General features: G+C 51.7%; 2 protein-coding genes across 6 annotated transcripts; one reads left to right on the plus strand and one right to left on the minus strand.

Annotated features, from left to right (window-relative positions):
• Window positions 1-1,538: 1,538 nt before the first annotated feature.
• Window positions 1,539-4,578, minus strand: CLP1 (cleavage factor polyribonucleotide kinase subunit 1). Of its 5 annotated transcripts, XM_027045068.2 has the most exons (4): window positions 4,411-4,489; window positions 3,758-3,887; window positions 3,051-3,678; window positions 1,979-2,650 (listed from the first exon to the last, which is right to left on the minus strand). In XM_027045068.2, the coding sequence occupies exons 3-4, from the start codon at window positions 3,654-3,656 to the stop codon at window positions 1,979-1,981; spliced, it is 1,278 nt and encodes a 425-aa protein (XP_026900869.1). In that variant the 5' UTR covers window positions 3,657-3,678; window positions 3,758-3,887; window positions 4,411-4,489. The 5 variants fall into 5 exon arrangements, with proteins under 5 accessions (XP_014932954.1, XP_026900869.1, XP_014932955.1 ...); XM_015077468.3 differs by lacking the exon at window positions 3,758-3,887 and having other exon boundaries at window positions 1,539-2,650; window positions 4,411-4,578; XM_015077469.3 differs by lacking the exon at window positions 3,758-3,887 and having other exon boundaries at window positions 4,207-4,516.
• Window positions 4,579-8,134: 3,556 nt separating this feature from the next.
• Window positions 8,135-12,960, plus strand: YPEL4 (yippee like 4). The gene is made up of 5 exons (XM_027045069.2): window positions 8,135-8,406; window positions 10,751-11,075; window positions 11,249-11,292; window positions 11,631-11,739; window positions 11,965-12,960. The coding sequence occupies exons 2-5, from the start codon at window positions 10,935-10,937 to the stop codon at window positions 12,052-12,054; spliced, it is 384 nt and encodes a 127-aa protein (XP_026900870.1). The 5' UTR covers window positions 8,135-8,406; window positions 10,751-10,934; the 3' UTR covers window positions 12,055-12,960.
• The last annotated feature ends 430 nt before the right edge of the window (window positions 12,961-13,390 follow it).

Genomic DNA, 13,390 nt, shown 5'->3' on the forward strand with positions numbered 1-13,390 from the left:
TCCCCAATCTCCTATCCAATCTAGCTACTCTAGTAAGAAATACAGAAATCAGCTTTGATTCCACCTTCTTTTCTCCACCACTTCCATCAGCCAAGTCGTACCTTACCTCCAAAATATCCCAAGGCAATCTACTCACCAATTCCACTTCTGCTAGTCTAATCCCCTACCAATTCTCACACTGAAACTACCCAAGTCTAACTTGTATCCTTGATCCTAACTCTTTCCATTATCCACAGAGCAACGATCTTTTCAAAATCAGACCATTCCTCTGTGTAACCACCTGCTTTAGTCTAAGTGTTTATGTCCCCCCAGAATTCATATGTTGAAATAATAAGCCCCCAAAATGATGGTATTAGGAGATAGGGCCTTTGAGAAATGCTTAGATCATGCTTCGTGAATGGGATTAGTGCCTTTGTAAAAGAGGCTCCACAGCGTATCCCTGGCCCTCTACAATGTGAGGACATAGCTAGAATTAGGCAGTCTGCAACCCCAAAGTGAGCCATCATCACAATAGGACCTTGCTGGTGCCCTGACCTTGGACTCTCCTGCCTCCAGAACTGTGAGAAATCTCTGATGTTTATAGGCTATCTAGTCTGTGGCATGTTGTTACAGCAGCCTGAAGGAACTAAGACACCACCCCTCTCCCATCATTTGCCACTGCTCTTGGATTACAAAAGCCTTACGTTATCTGGTCTCTGCTGCCCCCTCCAGCCTCAATTTTTACCAAGCTTCCCTTGATACACCAGCCTCTCCCTTCATCAAACACATCAAATTTTTTCCTTTCTTAGAGTTTTGCAGGGTTTCCTCCCCCAGGAAGATTTTGTCCCAGTCTCACCCAGCCATTTAGGTCTTAACGCCAAAAGTGCTCAGGGGAGGCCTGTCCTGACCACCCAGTCTAAAGCACTGTCCTAGTCACTCTGTCTCAGATCACCCAATTTTCAGTCTCTGCATAGCACTTACTGTTTTTGTTTTTCATTCTATGTAAGCTCTGTAAGACTTTGTCTACGTTGTTCCCCATCTACAATAGCAAATAACAGATACTCAATAAAGATCTTGTGGAAAGAAGGAAAGAAGGGCATCACATATTTACTCAATCCAATCTAAACTAGGAACACAAATAATCCGCAAGAAATCAAAAGAGAATGGGCTTTCCCAGCTTCTTACCACCTGAAAAAGCTGAATTTACAGTTGGACCTAGGACCCAGTTCCCAACCGGACAGACAATAGGAAAGACAACTGCAGCCGAGACAGCAAATGGGCTACGTCTGGAAAACGATCAGGCTAGAAATCTCAATCCAACTTTATCACCAGCCGCTTAAGCTCTTCATAGTAAACCAGCATGGACAACAGATTTAGCATCTATTTACCTATGAGGGAAGGGAAGGGAAGGAGAACCATTATAAAAATTCATTTGCTTGGTTCACAAGTGGGCTCTTGGCTTTCCTCTCTTCTAAGAGTTTAGCAGTAACTCGTTCCAGTGATGCTTCCATAGTGCTTAGGGGAAAAAACAAAATTTTTAAAAATTATACCAACTTCCGTGATATGGCAAAAATATTTATTAAAATTTTCCAAGTTTAAACTTGAAAGAGGCCTCCTGATTCAATCTTTCATCCTGGATAAATGAGATAACAAGTACTATATACAGAATATAAAGCAGTAATAGTAAAAAAATTTCTCCTAAAAATTAGTCCACCAAGTGGACTGTGGCAGAAATGGGACTCTCCAGGGCCTCAGAGAATTCAAAGTGGCACCTTAGGTGATCCAAGAAACCAATTATATTCTCCTAGTTTTCCATTTGGCTCAAGATTGGAAGAGTTAGGTTACCACCAGCTGTTTCAAGAGGTAGAAATATGCTTTCTACTAGTTCACTATTTACTGGCCCGCATGGCCTCAACAGATTCTCATACCTCAGCCCGTCTGCCTTTGGTGATGACCAGAAGACCTCTACGTCCCAGGCAGCAAGGCTTCCTGCTAGTCTCTACTTAAGATCCATGAACCTGATATCCATGATGAGAAGGAAGTTCTTAGGCAGTGGGCGGGGGGCTGGAGAGAGAACAGTAAACACCTGATGCTCCAGGTCCACGCTGGTCACCACGATGAAGCCAGCGACACTTGTCTCAGAAAGGTTCTCCTCTGTGCCCTCAGCAGTGCTAACACTCAGGAGGTGGTGCACCATATCGCGGCCAGGCGTGACAGGTACTAGCTTGAGCTGATTGTCCTCCTGAGACATGCCCAAAGGCAAACAGGAGTCTGGAATGGTGGGTGCCCCAACTTTGTAGATTTTCACATCTGAAAATTTGACATTGAAGGCATGGGGATAGAAACAGCCCCGGAATCCATAGAAATACTCACGAATACGCTCATCCCTACATTCCCGCCGGAAGTCTTTGGAGCGTTCAACCACACCCCCGGATTTAGGGAGCAGCACAGTGCGTACAAAGTGAGGCAGGTCCCGTTTTAGTTCGTTGTACAGTCGTTCTTGATCCAGAACCACAACCACATCTACCTCAAAGGCTGAAGCAGCGTGCACCAGGGCCTGGTAACCAGAGCCCTTGACCCAGCCACAGGTATTAATGACACAGCCACTCACAGAGGCCCTTCGGTTCACTTCACATCTTTGATTGAACACATCTGCTAAACGAGAAGTAATCTGCAGAAGAAAGCACAAAGGTGAGGAAAAGAGACACAAAACTAGCAAACTCATAGCTATGTAGAATAAGTGGTTATTAGGTACAAGAGAAGATGACATTCTTAATGGCTGTGGTTTTAACCTCATTAACATGGATTTCGTTTTTATGTTGTTTCTTCTGTTTATTGTTTCATGTCCTAAGTAGAGATTGAGTTAATTACTTAACAACGGGTCCAGACTTGTTTAACAATCTGAGGTTGACTTATATCTGAAACGGTCTTTCCCAAAATCATCTGGAAGTAATACCAGCTGAGAGGGAGCAAAGAAATGACCACAGACGGTTTTAATTAGCACACTTTTGCACAGCTTCCTATCCTGATAGCAGCCCTTCCCTCCATCCCCCCTTGGCGCCGGCTCTGACCTTATTATAAAGCTTGATGTTGGTGCCAGGAGTGGTGGAGCCAAAATGATACACCAGAGGGGCCTGGATAGAGAATCCCTCTTCAACATCTGCCGGCCGCTCAATGTAGAGGGCCCCCATGGTACCAGGGATGGAAACAGAGCCCTGACCCACATCCAGCTCCACGTAAGTAGGACGGCGGCCCAAACGCACTGCGTAGTTGAGCAGTAGACGGCACACTGTGGACTTGCCCACATCAGTGGGGCCCACTACCATCACCCGGGGGCCTCGCTCTTCTTCCTTCTCCGCCTGCCTCCTCATCTGCTCCAAGGCTGTGTGAGTGTTGAGATAAAGTAACATAGGAGTGTCCTTGGAGACATAAGCCACCTCGGTGCGGCCACTCAGCTGTAAAGAACAGCCATGCCAAGTGAAAACAGCCACCTTGGCACCGGCATCAAAAGTGAATTTCTTGTTTCGGGTCAGCTCTGTGCCGAAGATTTCTGCCATCCCAGCCAGCAGCTCCAACTGAACTGACTGAGATGCCTCCACCTCAAAGCGAAGTTCTGTTTCTCGCTCTAGTTCAAATTTAGTTGTTGGCTTCTTGTCATCATTGGCCTCCTCTCCCATCTTTTCTGTGTAGCTGCTGAGCCTAGAACACAAATTAATTATCAGATCTAAACAGAAGTTAGGACACTGTTCAAAATCCTCCAATGGATACTTCTCCTTACCTGCTTTATTTTTCTCCTTATCTGTGATCACCACCTGTCTCACTATACATTTATTGTCTGTCTACCCCCACTGGAACGTAAGGGTTGGGCCGTCTGGTTTGCTGCTGTATCTCTAGTATCTAGAATAGGACTGGACAACCGGTAGGCACCTCATAAGTACACCGAGTAAATAAATGACTCAGACATAAGAAAACTGTATCTACAGATTTACCTAAGACTTGATTATATCACCTCCATTGCTCCTTTCGTCACTCTCGGGATACTCGACTTAAGAGGGCAACTGATTCCCTCTTATTCAACAAGAAAGGGCGTCTGCAATCTGGATGCAAAGCAGAGAATATGGAGTTTGCACTTGGAAACAGCATTAAGGTCCCGCTCAGCAACTACTAGGTAGTGTCTTTAGACAAATCACCTAACCTTCTCCTCAGCTGTCACCTGGAGTCACTTACACTTCCTCTCACAAAGTGTTGTGCTGGGGACTGTTGGAGGGAAAAAATTACTCCGTAAACTAGAAAACGCCGAGAAGTAATGAAGAATGATTTCCGATCCCGAGCCGCAGCTCTAAGTCCAGCATCTGTCCCGGCACTCCCAGACGCCGAAGTCTGTCCAGGCTCTAAGGGGCGACGGTTGCATTCCTGAGCTTATCATCTCACCTGCACAAGCCACGAACCCAAACCGGTAAAACGACGAGCTCCCGGCCGGACCTAAACCCAACTACACGCCACGCTCGCCCAGTTCCACGCCGGAAACAAAAACGGTTCCGCACTTGCGCAATGGAGGAGCCGCGGTCGCGCGATGTCCCTTGGGATATGTAGTTGTGCGGGAACGGCCTCGAACTGTTGAGCTCGCGCAGCCGCTCGGCCTTCTGGGAGTTGTAGTTAAAGGATTGTTTTGATCGTGACGCCGAAGGTGGGAGGGGCGGTGGCCCGTATTGTTTGCGAAGCCGGCGCGCCGGGGGGTAGGAGGCGTGGCGGTTACGCCCCGCGCGGGGCGGGGACCCGCCGAGGAGCCAATGGTTGCCGAGGCGCGGCTGCTGCGGATTGTCGCCCCAGTGTGACCGCTCACCTGCAGCCGGGAAAGGAGAAGGGCGGCGGGAAGCGGGGGTAGGCTCACCATCTGGGTCCCACGACCGTCTGCTTGCCGGGACCACAAGCCAGGATGTGAGAAAATGCGCAAAACCCCACGTGGAACACGAGGAAATCTGAGAGTAAGGAAAGCGAAGAACAGCTTGTCCGAGGCCAGCCTGGGCTGTCATCCCCTACCTGACACAGTGCGTGGCACCTAGAGGGCATTAAGATTTTTTGTTTGTTTGTTTTAATAAAAGAATAACAACCCAAGAATTTCTTCCAGTTACTCTTTAGGTCAGTCATTACCCAACAACGTCTCTCCTATCGAGTGGGGAGTTCTGTTGGGGACTCCTTTCCCTCCCTGAATCCCCGTCAGTTATACCAGGCCAACCATTTACCCCACAGGCAACAGGTTGGGCCACGGTCTGTAATTCTCACGAGCTTGGGCTTTGGAATCTTGTGCTCTGCTATGCCACTTTCTCACTGCGTGACTTTGGGCAGATCAGGCTCAAACTCTGAGACCCAGTTTCTTGTCTAAAATAGGGATAATAACTGTACTCAACCTCTTAAAGTTGTTTTTAAAGATTGAATGGGATGATACATGTAAAGTACTAAGCACACTGTAACACAGCATTTGATTATAGCTTTTTAAGTTTTTATTATAGGTTGAGGAGGGGGAGCACGAATAATGCCATCCATTTGTACAGTAGTTTAAATATTTTTCAAAGCCCTTTTCACTATCTTCTTTCACAGCCACCCTGTAAAGTCAGTTTTATTATCTCCACTTTCAGACGAGAGAGGAGACTAAGGTAGGTGAAGGGACTTGCTCAAGCTAGGACTCAAACCCAGGATTTGGGAGTTTGCTATTATAATAGCCAACACATAGTGTTAGATGCTAGGTACTATTCAAGGGGCTTGACAGGCGTAAATTCATTTAATCCTCACAAGAATCCTGTGAATATACTGAAATTGTCATCCCCACTTTACAGATGAGTACTTTCTTCAGTCCGGTTACCACGGTTAATCCGGGTCCAGAAACCTGGGATGATTTTCTGGGTTGCCTTTTTCATAGTGGCCCTACCCTAGCAATCATTTGCGTGGGAGTGCCATCCTCACTGCTCACAGCTTTTTCTTTAATGGTTTGCTTTCATTCATTCATTCACCACGGCATGCATTCTCTGGTGACCTGTTAAATATCCCATGATCTTTCACCGTCCTTCAAAAATTCAGTTCCAGGATTCTATTTGCCAATTTTTTTCCCAGAATGAGCACAGCCTCTCCTGTTTCCCTGCAGTCTACCTCCCAGATCTGTTTCTTTGCCTCCACACTCTCTCCCTGGAGGCAATTTCTCCCAAATATCTGAAGGACATCTTTATTTGGATACTGTATAGCCATCTCAAGCTGAATTTCATGCAAAGAAACCCCTCTCCTCCTTTGGACTGTTTCACTTCTTAAACAAAGTGACGGCACAACATATAGAGCATCCATGCTTGCCTAAGCTCTCCTCGCTTTTTAACTTCCACCAAGAGCCCTTGTCATCTGCACCCCCAACAATACGGTCCTCATGTGTCTTTTTTATTTTCCTCTCCAGCTGAATCTTTGATCATTTTCTTCCTGAGTTAAATTCATTGGTATCCCTTTTTGCTTCCAAGCTCTCCATCCTTGCCCTAAGAGCTACTCACCTACCCTTTCCCCACTTCTGTCATTTCCCTGCAAGAATGGTTCCTCAAATGCCTCCCTCCACTTACCTTTCCTTTCTCATCTGCTGCCCAGACAGAAACACTTCTTCCTTTACCCAGTTCTCTCTCTCACTTCCAAACCTCGGTGATATCACTCACGACACCTGCACTGTGTTTTCACAATTTACCTCAAACTCCAGAATCTTCCCTGATTAAATATTCAGAATTCCTTGTATTTTTTCATACCCAGCTAGCAAGGCCTCCCATTACCCACATCTCCCTACTCTTTCCTTCCTTGCATGTGAAAAGACAAACCACCCACAAGCTGTCCTTTCTAAGTCCCTATCTTTGTCACACTTCATTTTCTTTCTCTTTCTTTCTTTCTTTCTTTTTTTGTCACACTTCATTTTCTAGATGGTAGCCTCTGTTAGAAGTTGGGGTTTTTCATCTTAGAGAATGTGTTCTGTGCCCACATACTTTAAAGATATGCACAGGACAGCACTACATGAAAAATAGAATCTGAGTCAAATGAAAAATACTTGGAAGCTGATAGAAAAAATAGCACTGAGAGATATAAGTTCTTCCTAAGATATCAAGTTGGTATGCGTCTCTTGAGATCTCAGAATTTAAGAGTAAATCCTCTCTGGGTTTAAGGATATTAAGTTGAGCACACTATTTTTGAAATAATAGTAGCTGCTGTTATTTATATTTATATTTATATTTATATTTATATTTATATTTATAGCCTGCCAGGCACTTTTTAGGTGTTTACAGGTTACTTCACCTTATTTCACCTCTCCATGGGGTAAATGTCACAAGCTTCATTTAGCAGAAGAGGAAAACTGAAGGACAAACAGGATCAGCAACTCGCCCAGTGGTTCCTCGTGAGCATATTGGCAGAGCTGGATTCAAACTCAGATCTCTCTGAGACCCAAGCCAGACACTCGGACCACGTCTGAAGATGCAACTCAGCCGCTGTTTTCTGATCGTCTTCTGGATGCGGGGCTCTGCGCTAGGCACTGCAGTCCTGGGATGCAGAGAGGAGTTTCCCAGAGGACGCTTCTCAGAAAGTTTACAGCCCGTTAGAGCACCTTCTGTAATGTGGGTGTTTCTGTCCAGAAAGCACAAGCAGCTTGGAGGTAGCTGAGCAGAGGTTCCTGCTTGTGAGATGTCCAACTTCATCTGTGACCCTTTCGGGGACATTAAGCTGAGGCTTGGAAGTGTCCGGTACAAGCTTGGGGGCACAGTTTGCCCTATGTGACAATGAATATGTCTCTCTTTTCCCTGCGTCAGGGCGGGCATCGGAGCTGAGATGGGAAATATATCATCTTGGATGTGTGTGCACACGCCTCTCTGCATCCGTCTCTCACTGTCACCGCCTGGCCACCTCCTTTCCTCCAGCCCTGCCACCCATACTCCATCCTGGCCAGCCCTGTCCTTCCTCCAGGTTCCTTCTGTCTCCTTGGCCACACCGCCTTCCTCCTCGGCAACCAGCCTTTCCTCCTGCGCCCCCCTGGCCACCCTGGCCCTCTGCTCCCTCCCCTAGCCCCATCCCTCCACGCCTGCCCCCTCCCTTCCTCCCGACCCGCCTCCTGTGTCTCCCAGCCCTGCTCTGACGTGGGAGGTGAGGGGGTGGGGGGACGGATGACTCACAGTGTTATGATGCAGTTCCACAACACACAGCTACATTCACCCACAGACCGAGGTACAGACGAGAGACAACCTCTGGCCCCCCAGCAGCTGGCCAGCTTGGCAGCCCCAGTCTCGAGCCCCTAACTACTCTCCCCCGCCCCCATCCCCTTCCCAATTGAAGGAGCGGAAAGAGAAGAGAGAAGAGTGAGCAGAAAGATTGAGAGATTGAGAGAGAGAGAGATAGACGGAGATCTCTGGAGCAGACCTCAAGGTGAGGGGGCAGCCCTTCTCCAAATGAATTTTTTTCCCCTTTGCAAATTTCCTCCTCCTGCTGCGTGTTGCTTTCTCCCCATCGCAAAAGCATTATTCATCCACCCTTTGTCCTCCCTTCCCCCTCCCCGCTGCCTCTGCTCCTCTCTCCCTCTCCGAGCTCTGACGGTTCCGCACTTAGATTTCCCGGCAACTTCGGCTGCTGCATCAGGCCTCACTGTTTATTGTTTTGCTGCTGATGCAGACCCCCGAAGCCCGACAGGGGAGCTGGCTGCGCTGCTGATTATTTGGACCATACCATACCGAGAACGCCAGCCCGGGGGTGGGGGGGGGGTGGGGGTTGGGGATGAAACCTCGGAGGAGATGAGAAAATCCATTGTGAGCAGGTGTTGCGTCCGCCCCCCCCCCCCTTACTCCCCCAGGCACAGGATTCGCACCTGGTTCCCCGAGCCTCTGCCTGGGCGCCTCTGCTGTCAGCACTGGTTGCTCAGCACACCGCCCGCCCCCCCCCCCTCCACCAGCCCTCCCTCTCCCCTACCTCCCACGGTCCAGCCCAGGCTCACTTGGGGGAATATCCTCTCCCTAACACTCAGCTTGCCTTTGTTTTTCCATCATTTGCCCAACTTGCTTCTCCCTGTGATCTGAGCCCGGAAAGAAATGAACCCATCTTCCCCTCCCAGCCCCCCCCCCCCCCCCCCCCCCCCGCCCCGAGTGATTCTCTGGCCTTCTGTGCAGCCTCTCTTTGGCCTGATGGGGAAGCAGGGGAGAGAGAGGGAGGGAGGCGTGACATAGGCTGGGGCAGGAGCTAGAGAGCAGGGACCCAGCCAGCCCCTTCACAGGTGCACTTAGGTGGAGAGCAGCAGAGGGGAACTCAGGCAAAGTTTGAAGGCAGACCTGGGAAGTGGACGCTGGTGAGGAGGGCCCAGACTCCTGCGGCCAGAGCCCAATGTCACCCTGAACTCAGCTCAAGGTGTCTTTCTGGGGCCCAGCCACAGGGAAAGGACCTCAAACTGAAGATGGGCTCTGTTGGGGGTTCTGTGGAGAGACTGCTGCCTGGCGGCCCCAGGAAACACTAAAATGGCTGGGGCACCAGTGGCCACCACAGAGGACATGATGAGAGCCTCTTTGCCCTGACTACTCGCAGCCACACTGTCCCTGCTCTGCTTAGTGGCCTTGCCTTGCCAGAGCACCGAGCTGGCACCTCTGAACTGGACTTGAGCTAAATCACCCACAACAGGCCTGAAAGCCCCATGAAGGAGACGCCTTATCAGAGGCAACAGAGGACACCTCCCTTCTTATCCTCTGCCTCTTGTACCCTCAGTCACTTTGGGACTGGAGTCTGGACAGATACCAATATCTTTCTCACCATTCCTAACCAGAAACCAGCAATTATTTTATCTGCTGTCACCCACAAGAGTCACTGCTGTCCGTCCCTGGCCCTGGGAAAAGGTGGAAACGTTCTCTGCCTTATACCCCAGAGCATAGGTTTTGAAAATAAGAATCTCCCACTTCTGCTCCCACTGCACATCACCTAGCCCAGGAGTGCCCCCCTCCCCGAAGTGATCCCCACTTCCCATGGCTTCCGGCTGTCAGGTCTGTCTCTCCACGGGCTGAATGTCCACGTCTTTAACTGAGGCTAAGGCAACAGTTAGAGCAGTACAGACAGACCAAGGGGCTCAGAAGCTGAGAAAAGCTGGAATGAGAGGACCAAAGCGCGGGACGGGCGAAGAGCCACATCGGAGGTTGTCAGTACCAACGGAGACAGCCATGAAGTTCTAGTTCCGGGAGTGCAGGACCCCAGGCCCAGGAAAGGGCCGAGCAGGGCGTGTGTACTTGCCCGCCTGCTGGCCTCTCTCCCACGCGACACCTACGAAGGACCAATTGCGTTGCAAATGGAGGCCACAGAAAAGAAAAACCGCCAGGCTTCCCCAACTTGCAAAAGGCTCTGAACCTGAGCCTTCCGGCGCACGTGGGACGCAGACCCTCACCAAAGAGCCAAAACCCAGGCGAGAGCAACTCGCAGATGACGTTGCTCCCATGGCAGCATTTGCACCAGCAGGCTGCTCTCAGTGGAAAATGGTGGAGGCTGCTCCCGCCCCAGGAGGGAAAGACACCACCTCCCCGGCTGTGGCACCGGAGGCCTGGAACAGCTGCCAGAGCAGGCGGGAATCCAGGGACCGGGGAGAGAGTGCGACTGGACGCTGGGGGGGGGGGGGGGGGGGGAGGGGCGCGCGGGGGAACGATCGTGATGGGGGAAGTAGGGGCAGGGGAAGGCTGAGCCCATCTTCCCTGTTCCCTCGTTCCCTTGGGAGGGGCTCTCCTGATGCACTCTCCCCTCTTCCCAGGTGACTTCCATTTCTATCTGGTTCACGTCTGGGGGGGCCCTGGCCGGGCAGCCCCCCCACATTTCTCCTGCCCCGAAACACGGCTCTAGCCAACCTGCTTCGCTGCTTCACCTGCGACCGACTGTGTGGGGGCTGCACGGCGCCAGCCCCTCCAGCCCGCCAGGGCATCGTCCTCCAGCCCGTCATGCCCAGCTGCGACCCAGGCCCGGGCCCTGCCTGCCTCCCCGCCAAGACGTTCCGCAGCTACCTGCCTCGTTGCCACCGCACCTACAGCTGCGTCCACTGCCGTGCGCACCTGGCCAAACACGATGAGCTTATTTCCAAGGTACGCCAAGCGGGGGGGGCCGCCGTCGGCCCTGCCGGCTCCCACCAGGATTGTCCAAACTCACCTGGCGGAGAGGCAACAATGCCCACCCGCCCTCTTCCTTGCCCCTGGGGGACCCAGGCAGTGGGGCCCAGGGCACCCCGGCAGTCACCGTCTGTCCTATGTCTCCACAGTCTTTCCAAGGGAGCCATGGCCGAGCCTACCTGTTTAACTCCGTGTGAGTCTACCTCTCTCTTTGCGTGTATGTGTGTGTGCGCGTGTCTGAATGACTTTCCAGTGTGGGAAAGGGAGGTGAGCCATCCGCGGGTGGCCTGGCGCCTCCTGCTTTGGCAAAGGGGGCCCGAGACCCAGTGTGCAGTTCTCCCGTGGAGCACGTGGGCAGAACTGGAGAGGGAAGGCCTGGGCACTGGTCACGAACGGGTGGATTGCTGCCGGCAGGCCTTCCAGTTGGGCAGGGCTCAGCGCTCTCCAGATGGCAGTTCCTTTGGGCTGTTTGGGGGCTGAACTGATGGAACAACTCCACTGCTGCCGGGTCCTTCCTCTTTCCTGAGACAGGGTCAACGTGGGCTGTGGACCAGCCGAACAGCGCCTCCTGCTCACGGGGCTCCACTCGGTAGCTGATATTTTCTGCGAGAGCTGCAAAACCACGCTGGGCTGGAAATACGTAAGTCCCAGGAGAGAGGGCCACCCTCTCAAGCGGACAATCAAGCCCCCCCCCCCCCACCCGCCATGCCCACATGGCCAGGTTTTTGCATGACGCCCAGAGGCAAGAGGGAGTTAGTTGCTGGGTTGGGGGGGGGGCTCTTGGGGGGCAGGGGTAGTACAGCAGTAGTAGGAGGTCCTGGAGGGGGTCTGCTTTGTCCTGCTTTCACTGCTTCCCCTCCACCAGGAGCAGGCTTTTGAGACGAGCCAGAAGTACAAGGAGGGGAAGTACATCATTGAAATGTCACACATGGTGAAGGACAACGGCTGGGACTGAGGGGCTCAGGCAGGCTGTGCCCTTCCTCCGCATGCCCACCCTCCCGCACCCGTCCCCGGGCCCTGCCAAGCAGTCCATACCAGCATGAGTACTGCCCCACCCCTGGGGGGAACCCAGCTCCCGGCACCCCTCCCCCGCCTCCACCTCATCACCCCCAGGCCCCTTTGGAACAGGGGTCTGGGGTACCCCAGGGGTGTTCAAGGCTCAGGAGTGGGCAGCAGTCAGGGAGAGCCAGAACTGGGGAAAGGGGATGGTTGCAGGTTCTTCTAGCCCTAAGATCCTGAAATGGAGGTGAGGGCAGGGCGAAGATCAGGCAGAGGACCAAGGGAGGACCCGTTTCTGCCCCAAACTCTTTTTGAGTGAACGGAGGACAAGTTTTGAGGCATGGGGCTGGTAGATCCCAGCCCACAGAATAGCAGGTGAGAAGGGGCTCGAGTTGGGAGTGAAATCTTGGCTTCAGACACTGCGACACACCGGAGTCTGAGGGTGAAGTTTCCCACCCCTGTTTGTAGGAGAAAGCATTCGGGGGTAGAAGGAAAGAAATCCCAGATCCCAGGCCCTGGGAAATGAAAGAATCACAGGGGTTTCCATTTTACTCCACTTGTTAGTTTATCTTGGCACTAAAGAGGCACTTTCGAGTACGTGACTTTCGCCAGGGGGTGGGGTGGGAGAAGCTGCTGCTGGAACAGCCCCCACCCCCCACTGGCTGTTTCCAGAGCGAGCCGTCCGTACGGGCATTCTGAGGCCCAGCCACTGCTCCCTGGGACCCAGTCCCTTGGAGGGGAGGTGGGACATCAGTGCCACGGGGCCAGGCTTCCTCGTGGCTGCCACCAGCGAATGAAACTTTTGTATGATACATAAAGTGTTTGGGTCTATTTTTAATAAAAAGGGGAAAAGCAACCGTGAGGCACTCTCTCCTCTTGACTTTGCTTCCCATGCACAGACCTTAACTTATACTATTCTGTCACTCTCCCCAGTACCTGTCCCTTTAGGCCACTAGAGGGCAGCAATTGCTTCGTCTGTGTCAAGACCCCACTTGAGCCCTCACCAGGGGGATGGGTCTTCAGGTGAGGTTTGCTTAGTGAAGCGAGGGCTTTTGTGAGCAGTGTTTCCAAAGGGGGCAACCAAAACAGCGCCTCTTCCAGAGCCCTTGACAATGAATCAGGTATTGCCTGGATCCAGGATTGGGCATCTGGAAAAGGCTCACCCCTGAACAAGGGTGTTCTTGGGTCCTATTGCCTTTCAACCTGGACTTGGAATGTTTGGGTCAGCTCATGGCCACACTCGAGGCTGAAAGGAAAATCGATCAAGCAAGGCAGCTTGATCCAAAGTGGAA

The sequence above is a fragment of the Acinonyx jubatus genome, chromosome D1 (genome assembly GCF_027475565.1).
Source record: "Acinonyx jubatus isolate Ajub_Pintada_27869175 chromosome D1, VMU_Ajub_asm_v1.0, whole genome shotgun sequence".
Classification (NCBI taxonomy): domain Eukaryota; kingdom Metazoa; phylum Chordata; class Mammalia; order Carnivora; family Felidae; genus Acinonyx; species Acinonyx jubatus.

Excerpts from the sequence above, each read along its gene's own strand:
- CLP1 (XM_015077468.3), bottom strand. The coding sequence starts at position 3,656 with ATGGGAGAGGAGGCCAATGATGACAAGAAGCCAACAACTAAATTTGAA. Across the intron at positions 2,651-3,050 it reads ACATCAAGCTTTATAATAAG|ATTACTTCTCGTTTAGCAGA; the intron begins GTCAGAGCCGGC and ends TTTCTTCTGCAG.
- YPEL4 (XM_027045069.2), top strand. The coding sequence starts at position 10,935 with ATGCCCAGCTGCGACCCAGGCCCGGGCCCTGCCTGCCTCCCCGCCAAG. Across the intron at positions 11,076-11,248 it reads ACGATGAGCTTATTTCCAAG|TCTTTCCAAGGGAGCCATGG; the intron begins GTACGCCAAGCG and ends ATGTCTCCACAG. Across the intron at positions 11,740-11,964 it reads CCACGCTGGGCTGGAAATAC|GAGCAGGCTTTTGAGACGAG; the intron begins GTAAGTCCCAGG and ends CCCCTCCACCAG.